General features: G+C 34.9%; 1 protein-coding gene across 2 annotated transcripts in view; it reads right to left on the bottom strand.

Annotated features, from left to right (window-relative positions):
* Vps13 (vacuolar protein sorting 13C) overlaps positions 1-13,035 on the bottom strand; it is a 426,449-nt gene that overhangs the window by 60,761 nt on the left and 352,653 nt on the right. For both annotated transcript variants that reach the window (XM_081749100.1, XM_081749101.1), the window contains 3 exons: positions 11,411-11,544; positions 10,903-11,098; positions 5,986-6,103 (listed from right to left, as the gene is read on the bottom strand). In XM_081749100.1, the coding sequence (XP_081605226.1) occupies positions 5,986-6,103; positions 10,903-11,098; positions 11,411-11,544 (448 nt within the window). The remainder of the gene's footprint in view (positions 1-5,985; positions 6,104-10,902; positions 11,099-11,410; positions 11,545-13,035) is intronic.

Below are 13,035 nucleotides of genomic sequence, written 5' to 3'. Positions count from 1 at the left end.
CGAAATTTACAAATGACGTTGGAAATTTCTGTCGCGAATTTTGTAGGTGTTTTGGATAGTTAAGCATCCTACTATAGTGCATCCCTCTTAGTTATAATTTGAGACTTGAAAATGTTCTTAAAATTCGAGATGTCAAGCTTAATTTGGAACTAGTGGCAACCCTAGTATCTATGCTCTGCAGTGCATTGCTAAGGGTATCGTGCATCGTAAATAAATGCCATTTGCACAGACAATTTTCACTGAATACTTGTACCAAGTAGAACACCTGTACGAAAAATCGAAAAATTTGAAACTAATTATTATAAATAGCAGAGGTCTATTCTGTTTTAGGACAGAATAAGGAAACTATTGACGCCATTACCCGATTTGGTTGGGAAACGTTAATACATTTCCAATATTCCCTGGACATTACACTGCTAAATTACCATTTGTTCCATTCGTTCAACAACCATTTGTGGAAATGACGGTTCCGAACCATACACGCGGTGACCCACCCTCTAAACAATTTTGGTTCTTAAGTTCTATCACCGTAGATACCATAGTTTACATAAGTATTGGAGACAGGTTATTGCTGCTGATGGGGACTATTTCTGACATACTTCAAGTTATCGCGTTTTAAATTTCCGAACTATGCAATGAATAAGTGTCGGAAGTCTTACAGAACAGCTATGTCCGTCTATCAGAGCAAAAGCGGTAAGAGATATTGAGAAGTGTTATAATAATAATAATAATAATAATAATAATAATAATAATAATAATAATAATAATAATAATAATAATAATAATAATAATAATAATATTTGGTCTAGGAATTAATTCGTGCGGGTGGACAAGAGATGGCGCAACGAACGGAGCGTCCCACAGTTCCGTGTATGCACACATGTGTTGCAAACCCCTGTCATCGCGTATCGTTCGTAGTATAGGGCAGTGGATTAAAGCGTCAACAACACCAGTTTGTACTTAAGTGAACATGGCGCAATTTGTGCCTGATAAAGTGTTTTTGCGGGGTGTCCTGCTGCATTACTTTAACATGCAGAAAAGTGCGACTGAAAGTCATCGTATTTTGGTGGAAGTGTATGGTGACCATGCTCTAGCTGAGCGAACGTGTCAGAAGTGGTTTGCACGGTTTAGAAGTGGTGATTTCGGCTTGGCAGACCAAGAGCGAGCTGGACAGCCAAAAAATTTCAAGACGAAGAATTGACAGCATTGCTCGAGCAGGATTCGTGTCAAACGCAGGAACAACTTGCAGCAGCATTAGGCGTTGATCAAAGAACAGTCTCCAAACGCTTGAAAGCCATGGGAATGATTCAAAAGATGTCACATTGGGTTCCACATGAATTGAAAGACAGAGACGTTGAAAGACGAAAAACCATTTGCGAATTGCTGCTTCAACGACAGAGCAGAAAGGGGTTTCTGCATCGAATTATTACGGGTGATGAGAAGTGGATCCATTACGAGAACCCTAAACGAAAAAAGGCCTGGGTGAAACCAGGTGAACCAGGTCCATCACAACCAAAACGAGATATTCACTGTGCAAAGGTTATGCTGTGCATATGGTGGGATATGAAAGGTGTGGTGTACTATGAGCTGCTGCAACCGGGTGAAACTATGAATGGAGAACGTTATCGACGACAATTAATGCGTTTGAAGCAAGCTCTGGCCAGAACACGACCAGAATGGGAGAACAGACATGATAAACTTATTGTTCAACATGATAACGCTCGCCCACATGTCGCAAAACCGGTCAAAACCTATTTAGAAAATGTCGGATGGGAAGTTTTACCCCACCCGCCGTATTCACCAGACGTTGCTCCTTCGGACTACTACTTGTTCGATTGCATGAACAACGATTTGATTGGACAGCGGTTTACTTCTTCAGAAGATATCGAAACATGGGTCTCTGACTGGATCGCTTCCAAGGATGAGGACTTCTTTCGCCACGGAATCCGTACATTGCCTGACAGATGGGCGAAACTGGTGGCTAGCGATGGACAATATTTTTCTTAAGGTATTTATGTATTTTGTGTTCGTACTACAGCTTCAATGTGTGCGTACCAACCGCACGAATTAATTCCTAGACCAAATAATAATAATAATAATAATAATAATAATAATAATAATAATAATAATAATAATAATAATAATAATAATAATAATAATAATAATAATAAAAGTGTTCCAAGAATAAATTTCATCTTCTCCGTTAGCCCTCTCTTCAAAATGGAAGTAGTAGCAATCAACCGTTTCCAGTTTCAACGTTGACTGCAACAGACCAAAAACGGTAACAGACAATAACCGGTTTTCTGGAATCGACTCAGCATCTCAGAAAAAAAAGTACCATCTTCACTCGTAATACTCTACTACAACCGGCAGTGATAAAAATGTACTGGTACTTCCGGTTTCGACGTTGAACGCCATAGAACAAAACGGTAATAAATAGTGATAAGTTTTTTTTTTTCTTTCTTTCTTGGAATCGATTCAGCGTCTCAAGAAAATACACCATCTCCACCTGTAACACACTACTAAGATCAGCAGTGATAGAAATTCACTAGTACTTCCGGCTTTATTATTGATCTCTATGGAGCAAAAACGGTGAGATATATCGTGAAGCTGTTTTTGGAATCGATTTCAGCGTCTCAAGAATAGATTCAACCTCTTCCGTTAACCCTAAAGTCAAACTAGAAACGATAGGAATCAATCATTCCAGTTTTAACGTTGATTGCCATTGAATACAAACGGTAATACAAGCGACAAGCTGATTTTTTTGATATCGATTTAACGTCTCAAGAAAATCAACCCTCTTCACCCATGTTATTCTACTAAAACCAGAAGTGGTAAAATAATTAGTAATATTTCTGGTTCAATATTGCAGCCGGAAGTTATAGGTCTGTTTCGATATTGAATTTGCATAGTTTGGAAGTCTCCCGTAGTTTCACAACTGTGAAACGAAACCTACTTGTTTCTTTATAGGGTCAATATCCGACAGAATTCTTTCCGGCAAACATGTGTATCAAAGTGAAACAAAATTTTTTCTCGTTTATAGAACAATACATTACTTAAAACAACTTTTAAAGAACATTTACTTAAAGGCAAAAATTGATGGATTTTCTGCTCTCTTCTGGTATAGTGAACAGTGAGGCCATAGCGGTACGGTTGGGTTGGATTTCACCCAATACTGTTTCAGATGAAAAAAGTCGTTGGAAACAATAGTAGTTTTAAGGATATTATATACATTTTAGTATTTTATGATACATATAATAAACTCTGCTTTCTTTAAACTAAGAAAGGCATACACTATAATTGGAAATTTAAAAAAAGAATAAATATCTACCCCAACTGAAAAATGTATAAAAATACTGCTCCTGTCTTTTGTGAAATACGTGAAGTGGATAAAAATGTAGAATTGCAATCGACACTTTTGATTTTTGTCACGCACCAAACTACTTACGAAACAGCCCGCAAAGAAATTAACACTTGGGTTGCATGCGACTTGAACCATACTCTTCGAAGATTAGTCAAATTATTAAAATGACAAGTGACACACTTACTCGTTGATTGCGTCCGTAGGAGTTTTTCTGTATAGTTCTTGCACAGAAGTTTAAGTATATAAATTACATCAAGAAAGGAAGAATTAGCGCATAAAATATACTTTTATATTGTTTGCATATACGAAAGAAATGGTAAATCTTCAATTCTTTCATAAAGAAATCGCCGTAAAATTCTTTTTCACGTAAAAAACTTGTTTCAATTTTAGAACTCCTTCACTAACAGTGAAAAATGAGTGTATAAGGTAATTCGATAGCCTCAGTGCTGAAAAGTAAAATTGTGTACCCTACTTTGTCAATGGGTAGAGCTTTTCTTAATCATAACTGTCCAAGATCCAAGAAGAAATGTATTTTCTCTTTTTTTTTTTTTTGTTTGTTTGTTTGTTTGTTTGTTTAAGCCTTGTTATATTAGTATACATAGAACAATGCTGAGAACACACACATTCAATCAATTGTCTTTATTTATTTGCTTGTCACTGCATGCATGAATATGAAAATACTGGATTTTCCTCTATTGCCCTTTTAAAAATATCTTCAATCAAAATACCCAGTGAACGGCAGATTGTCTCAATAAAACATTTACCTAAACCTACATAATTAGTTAGGAAATAAGTAACTAGCTCCATGGCCTGTGGAATCCATACTTTCAATGCTGCATTCACAAAAGCTCTTCACTGACGCCTGTCCTTAGCCAACTGGATACTGTTTTTAACTTGTATTTCTATTTCTGCGAGAGCCATCTTAATACTGTCCTCCCATCTGAACCTGAGTCTTCCTAATGGTCTTTTTGAGATTGCAGTTTGGGTTTCCAGGTAAAATTTTGAAAGCCTTTCTACTTTCTTCCATTCTGGCTACATGACCTGTCCATTTGACTCTCCTAGATTTAAAATCCTATACAATATTAGGTAAACTGTATAAATTATACAGGTCTTCGTTATAAAGTTTCTGTCATTCCCCACTCCCGTTCCCTTTGGGTCTGAGTATTCGCCTCAGCATTTAATTTTCAAATACTTTCAGTCTGCGTTCTCCCTTTAAAGTAAGCGATCATGTTTCGCAACCATACATAGCACAACAGACTTAATTATCGATTTATATATTATAATCTTTAAATTCTTCGACAGAATTCGCGAAGGAAAAGAAAGTTTAAATTGAATAACATGAATTCCCTGTTTTTAGTCATTTAATTTCTTCGTGGAAAATACGATTTTGGTCTGTTAATATTGATCCTAAATATCTGAAAACGTCCACTTTGTAGAAAGTATTACTTAATATTTTAAAGTATCTATAATTTGTAATATTATAGTCACAATAAATTTCCGTGTATTTACTTTTCTTTGCATTTACTTCTAAAGTACCTGCAGGTGTTTAATAATATCTCTGCATTTCTTTGTATTGTCCTTATATCTTCTCCTATTAGACTGCCATAATCAGCGTAAGCAATAACCTGTTACGCTCGATTCAGATCTACGTTCTGGTTGCTAACTTCAATTTCCCTATAACATATTCTAGAATGGCGACCTCTTTGTTTAGAAAAAATAATTGATGTACCGGGGTATTACATTCTCATTTTTTTCGAGTATTTGGCGAATGGTAAATATCTACTTAACAGTTAATCGATTTCGCCTAAATCCGCACTGATAAATCTCTAATAATTTAATGTGCATATGAAGTCAATCCTGCTAACAAAATGTTTGAATTTTATAGGATGTTAACAAAAGAGAGATACCTCGATAATCATTACAATCAGTTTTGTCGTATTTCTTATGAATTGGAACAATGATGGTTCTTTCCACTCTTGTGGCAATTCCTTATTCCAGATGAGAAGAATGAATTTGCATATTTCGTTCCACAATTTTTCCTCTCTAGGTAAAATTAACTCAGCGAGGATTTCCTCTACACTCGGAGGTTTCTATTTCTTCAATTTCTTTATTGCAATTTCTATTTCTGTTCAGTGAGAATCTGGGATATACGATTCATTAATTAGGAATAAAATAACTAATGGGGCCGCGGTGGCTCAGTGGTAGAGCGTTCACCTCTGGTGCTTGGGGTCCCGGGTTCGATCCCAGCCCTCACCAAGTGAACTTTGTGGTGGACAAACACCGTGTGCGTGGGTTTTCTCGGGGTTCTCCCGTTTCCTCCCACTTTCTTCATTCCACCATTTCATTCATTACTCATCATCACCGTCTCCTTTAGTCTAACGGGCATAAGCGTGGGACGTAAAACTCAAAGATTTCATTTCATTTTCATTTCAAAATAACTAATATAGGCGAGTGTCCGTATTGCTAGGTAACTAAGTAGAAATTAATCCACTCATTATGCGGAGATTGATTGTCGTGAATTTAGCGATAACTTTCTTTTTCTCATTTCGGTTTCATACCAGAGGAGAAGATATAAGACAACATTTACACCGATGTTTCTCTATGATAAGAGACACTCTTACCCATTGCACCAGTTATCCGTGACATTGCACCCGCAGCACCACCAATTGTGTGTCCAAATAAGCTTCTCACTCCGAGAACAACACCTTCTACGAATTCACCTGGTCCCTGAATGGCTCCCTAAAAACAAATACAGCGCTTCATAAAGTATCAATTTACTATTTACAGATCAACAATCTATATACATAACTGATTAACAGTATTAGTAATTGCGAATATAGGCCTGCATCTATATAATTATGTAATGGCAAATTTGTTAGTTTTCCTCTAATACTTGTGCCTAACATCAGAATTTAAAAAATGCCTTCAAAGTAGAAATACCACTTTGGAGGGATAAAGGGGTGGGGTGGGGAGCGGAAGCAGATTTTAGCCGCCACTGCAGATGTAAATCCCCTCTTGAAGAACTCACTCTGATGTAGTTAAGAGCAACTTACACCCTACGCGACCCTATCTCAACTGATTCGATTTATAGTAAATTTCACTTTTTTTTTTTTTTTTTTTATATATATATATATATATATCCTACTTGTGAAATATATTTATTCCTTTCCCACAGAAAGAGAAAGAGAGAAAGAAGTAGGTTTGTAAGTGATAGTGCAGGCAATAAATTCATAAGTAATGGTTTGAATTCATTCCTTTTACTACGAGTAATGTATAAATTGTTAATAATTTAGTTTAATAAAACTAGGAAAAATGATCTTGAAATAAAATTTTTCGAGAACCCTTTGACATATTCCGATGTATGTATCTGGGTATGTCTGATTTTAAAACTGATTGCAATGTCAGTTATTATTTTTTCTTCATACTTTTAACCCAGAGAAATATCAGTCTCACAATTTTCTGCTTCACTACTTACAGCATTTAAAAATTCTTATCGTTTAAGGTGTATAACAATTATGGATGGACATAGATTCCCAAATGAACCTAGTATAAAACAATCGCTTGAAGGACCCAGAAAAGGTGTGTGTATGTGGGGGGGGAGGGGAAGTATTGCGGGACTTAGGGAGGGCTTGCAATATCTCGATATATCCATCAATCAATATTTTCCAATATCAACATAAAAAAAATATATATATTTTGGCCGTTACACACACATATATATACATTGATATTTTCTATGTAATACAGTATATAAACATGGCTATCAATTTACTCATTTAGTAATCTTGTGTAGGATTGCATCACGCGAAACCGATTAAACCATTGGAAATGAACTTTGGAATATAACTATCACATTCTCGAACTGTTTATTATTACATGTATTATTATTATTATTATTATTTTGTCATGTTGCTTTGATTAAAATGTGTATCTTCATGGGAATATAGAGGGGTTCAAAATTTATGCGAAACACGGAGTATCTCACAAGTCCCTCAAGCTAGGACGATGAAATTCGTTATATAAACTTCTCATTAAAAATATGCAGGCACGTGTTCCAACGTTCTAGAAAATGCCCGTTTTAAAGACAGAGGATGGAGAGCATTTCGCCACACCGCAAGCGACGTTCTATGTCTCTGTGATCGCATCCCGGGAAAAAGATTTATCAGTTGAAATTAATTTTGGAACAGAGTGCCTATCTCAAGATGGATTTTTATCATATTAATTTGATCAAAGTGCGTATCGTAAGTGCGTAGGGAAGTTGAAAGAAAAAAGTTCTGCCAAAAATAAATTGTTTACGGGCTTTCATTGAAATGCCTATCCTAAGAGGGACGGGTTCAAATACTTTCAACAAATTTATTCTCCTCGTGCAAAGAGCGGATGTTATGGTTTCAAAACTGGAGGGCAGATCATTATCAAGGGCAGGTATGCAGATGATACAGTTATTATAGTTAGAACCGGAGAAGGACTACAGGAGATAATTGACAAAATAGTTGACACCGGAAAACTATATGGAATGGAAATCAACATCGAAAAGTCGAAAGTCGTGAGAATATCCCGAGGAAACGCGCCCTTACGGGTCAGAGTAGAAGAAAGAGAACTTGAAGAGGTCGAGAATTTCAAGTATCTGGGAAGTATTTTGACAAGAGACGTCTACTGCACCAAAGAGATTAGCTCAAGAATTGCCATAGCGAAAGAAGCATTCAACAAGAAAAGAACACTCTTAACTAGCAAGCTCAATATTGGACTTAGCAAGTTGGTCAAGTGCTATATCTGGAGCACTGGATTGTATGGTTCCGAGACTTGGACATTAAGAAAGTTAGAGAAGAAATATTTAGAGAGCTTCGAAATGTGGTGTTAGAGGAAGATGGATAAGATAAAATGGACAGAGAGAGCAACAAACGAAGATGTTTTAAAACGGATAGGAGAGAAGAGGACACTTCTAATCAGCATCCTTCATAGGAAGGCCAATTGAATTGGACACGTCTTGCGATGAAATGGTCTTCTTCATACCGCCAAAGAAGGAGATGGAAGGAAAGCGAGGAATAGGAAGAACACAACTGATCGATGATTTGAGACACAAGAAAATATTGGAAATTAAAAGAGGAAGCTCAGAATCGAAAACGTGGAAGAAACATGTCTAGGACTAAATCTAAAACTGATAAAAATCATTAGTCCCAGGACCTGCCGAAAGGCAGAATACTTAATAATAATAATAATAATCTATTTAAATATTACAAAACTTGCACTGCCTATATCATAGTCATCAACAGTTGTCAATCCGTTTCTGGATTGTAGCTTTTCCAGCTTCTCTTCACAGTACTGGCTAATTATTTCTTTCACGTTACTCTGTTGTGTTCCTTAATTTGCAGCGTGGGTGTCAGCTATCAGTTACTGTTCCTGCCTCCTATGACCTATCTTCCTAACTCAACATTGTTCGTTTTTTAGTAGTTTTTCCATATAAATGTAGGTATAACCAGTTGAGAATGCTCGAAGAGCATTATCAGAACGAACATAAAAAGAATTAATTCTTTTTTGAAATTTATATGAAATTGTATATTAAATTTATTTGATTAAATTCAATAAATAATACAATAAATAATTGGTATTGATAACACCAATATCATCTCTCTATGACACGGTTTTCGAGGTATGGCTCCTTAAATCTCCCGAAATCGGAACTTTTTTGGTCAATATCTCGGGAACGGTAAGAATGACGCAAAAAAATCCATCATTTCATTCAAATAGTTTTTGATGGTCTATCAAATGAAGGGCTCAAAATGGAAAAAATCGCAAATAACAGACTTAGAAAATTCAATAACGAACTCAGCCAACTTCCATCATCCTCATTTTCTCGTAGTTAACTTTTCCAGTGTAAATTGGTCAAGGGAACTAGAATTTCAAATCTTTTCTCAATATTGTTTTGAAATTTCGTTTTTGGTTAATTACATCCTGTTTCTTTGCAAGGTGGGGAATCCCAGCCATCTTTTGACAAAAAGTTGAATTAACGTCTGTACTCATATATTAGTCAGTTGATATACTCTGGATCATATTCCAAAAGCTATAAGTCAATATTTGTTTGTTTCCTAGAGCAATTGTCAGGCATTACAACTTTGGAAATGCAGCCTATAGAAAATATCATTTTCAGTTGTATTTCATTACTTGATTACTTTCAGTTTTATTCATTTATTGAATGGAGCTGAACGCTCCTCTTCATCACTAAATCTAAAAAGATGAGACCTAGTAATTAAAGTAGGGCCCCAATCACATTCGGTTTAATTATCCGAAGCAAGTATCGAACCGAAGATCTAACCCAAAATCACATAGAGAAACAAAGAGCAACTTCGTTAGCAACTTCGAAATGAATAGGCACAACACCTTCCTACTCTATCATGTGATGTTTTGTCATCGGCAAAAGTTAATGGCGTATTTCATGTACTTACGCTATTTTGTTTTATTTTGTTTTGTTGATGGTACAACGCTAAGTGTTTTTTCTTATTACTCTGGTAATGTGTTATTGCACATTTACAAGAAAAATACACATAAGGTCAGTAGCTGTGCTTTGCTTGGACGCAGCTGCTAAATCCAAAATAAGCTTGGGGTCCTTACATACGTTTATCTTTCTTTCTCTACATAAAAAAAGAGAAACTTCTCTTTCTTCTTCTTTCTCTATTTCGTATTTAGACTTCTTAAAAGATGAACTTAGTTTTTCATCCATATTTTCGGTACCGAAATATTTTGATGGTTTCGATATTTTGTCAATATCAATTTTCGATATCCAAATCCGGATATCGCACAGTCCTAGTCTTAGGGGCTATTATCACCACTATTGTAGAAATGTCTGGGGAATTATTTTGAAGATACGTAGAAGTTTTAGTTAAACGTATTCCTGAGATGCTTGTGTGTTTTAAAACAGATTAATGGAGAATCTGAGCAGCCCTGGAAAAGTATCGGTGACTGTTGATACCGATCGAAAGAATAGGTGAATTTCATGTCCACCACAGAAGACAGAACAGGTATTGAGTAAATGATACTTATAGTAAGAAGTACTGATAATGTGTTATTAATCCCACTTGGTGAGATATAAGATGCAGCAGTACTACAAAGACAACTCTTAATATATTTACACAGATACGCTTATCTGGATGTAGTACTCGGCAAAAAACTTTTGGAATACTTCAATCCATTAAAGGCGGACCAATATTAAAATAGATATCACTTCAAAATTTTTCTATGTCTGAGCCCTATAAGATATTCAATTTCAGCAATCGAGTCCATATTCTTTTCACTGCCGTTCATACTTCTCACTATAAATTAAATTGTCCACAAGAACTTGACAGCATATTACAGCAACTGTCTGTTAGGTTAGCGGATAATTGTTGGTGTTGGATTTAATGTTTGATATTTCAGACACGTAAAATATTGATAAGCTAACTTAATAAATGGCTGGGATTTGTTTAAAAATCCTTCCCTCATATTTTATGTTATCTTTATTAGAATTGTTTATATTAGTACAAAAATAGTTTCAATATATATCTTACCTGGAAAGGTTCATAAAACAAATCTTCCACTCCTTGTGTTAAACCTACCACGAGTCCAAACGGGTTGCCTAAGACATCAAGGCCAAATACAAGTACATACAATTGTTTAAGCGCCTGTCCTACATAATGCATTGTTAACTGTTCTTGTAATTGGCGGTGGGTAAGAAATTTGTTCTCACATTGAAAGTATGCTAACCTGCAATATGACATAATTTATTACAGTATGATTATCTGGTAAACACAATTATTTTAAGTACTTTAATAGCGATGTCAAAAATATCACCAGCACTATAAATACTATATTTTCACGCATATTTTTCTAGTTCACCAAGATTTGAGATTTTGTCAATGCATAAAAATATCTGTAAAGCTTTCTAAACATTATACCTAAAATTACGTATTGAATACTGTATATGTACCGAAGTATCACAAGGTAGTGAAAACATTATTACACAACACTAAAAAGGAGTACTTTTTTTTTTTTTTCAACTATCTACTTAACACTTACTTAAAAACTACATCTTGCATATCTGTCAGAGTAACACCTAGAGATCTCATCAGAATGCCAAGGAACGCAGACGCTGGTTGTGAACTTTGTGTGCTTTCTTCACTATCTCCACTCAATGAAAAACTGATATGAATCTGCAATAAAAAATAAATAAAAAAAACTCAGTACATAATCAAATTTACTTCAGCCATAGATTCAGCTCTATTACTTTTATGCATTCATGTTGCAAAGAGAATCATTTGTATCAAATTTAAGTCAACAATGAGGAATCTTATTTGAAACAATAATATTTAATTTTGTTATAGAAGAGCGATTTCAAACGTTTACTTTTGTAGGTGTTCATGGCAACTCAGATTACAACTATCTCTCTTTACACGTTCTTACCGGAGATACAGGCCAAGGGAGGAAGTGAATGAACAAATTAATTTTACACCTCTCATGATGATGTTGTCTAGGCTAACGGAAAAGATAAATACAAAATTAATAATAATTATATTTTTAGCATGAAAGAGTACTAGTATCGACGCAATTTACAGGAATACTAATTATTCTACTTCTTTATTTATGCCTAACTCGCGGATTCGCACTTAGGCTTCGTTGACGAAAATCAATAAAATGAACAAGAATTTTAGCAATGATCCCAAAAAATGGATCAAAAGATTGTGATCTTGGCCACGAATTTTAGGAATTATATAAGCATCAACAGATTACGATCTTGGCCAATAATTAGTTTTTGGTTCAGGGGCCACAAAATTTTTGAACAGCACCTAAATCGAGTTTATATATATATCGGAATAAGCACATCATACTGAGTTAAGTGATAGTTTGAGTTTGGCTACACTATATGTAGTTCTCCAGATATAAAGCGTTCAAGAAAATTTTGATTCAAATATATATGATCTTTTCATGCATTTTTGGACCAGGGGCCACAAAATTTTTGAACGGACCCTAAATCGAGTTTTCATATTTTTTACGCAATAAGCACACCATATTGAATTAGCTAATAGTTTGGTTTTGGCTACACTATATGTAGTTCTCAAGATATAAGGCCTACAAGAAAATTATTGACTGAAATACAGTATATTGGATCTTTTGATCCAAAAATAAGTATAAATGGGAAATAAAACCTATGACGCTAGGCATCACGAAGACTCAGTGCAGATTGATTCTTGCCATGACAAACTGTACAGACTTGTATTTAATAACTGAACTAAAATTTCAACAAGAATGCATTCGTGCGCACTGACGTTCTATTTTGAATTATATTTAGTTGTAAGTTGAACGATAGTAATGATTAAATAACTGAAACAATCTTAAAGCAATAGAGCTTCTCACTTGTAAGTTGATGATCCAGCACAGTGATAACCAACCCACAATATAGCATTTGCCACTTTATGCATAGAGTTTTCAATGTGCCACCTCTAATATAAAACAACTCAATGATATAAAAGTTCTGCTGTTCACATTAAATTTGTATAATTTTTAACTACTTTCGCTACCAATACTACCAACAAGTGTGGAGAAAAAAGAGGAAAAGGTAGTTTTAGTTAGATAAAAAAATTTTATTTTGCATTTCGTGTTGGGTAATTATGATTGGCAATAACTTAGTTATTTCTTATAAATTA

The sequence above is a fragment of the Thermobia domestica genome, chromosome 2 (assembly GCF_964235325.1).
Source record: "Thermobia domestica chromosome 2, izTheDome1.hap1.1, whole genome shotgun sequence".
Lineage (NCBI taxonomy): Eukaryota > Metazoa > Arthropoda > Insecta > Zygentoma > Lepismatidae > Thermobia > Thermobia domestica.
The sequence above is the reverse complement of the archived record's forward strand: the minus strand, read 5'-3'. Positions and strand labels throughout refer to the sequence as shown.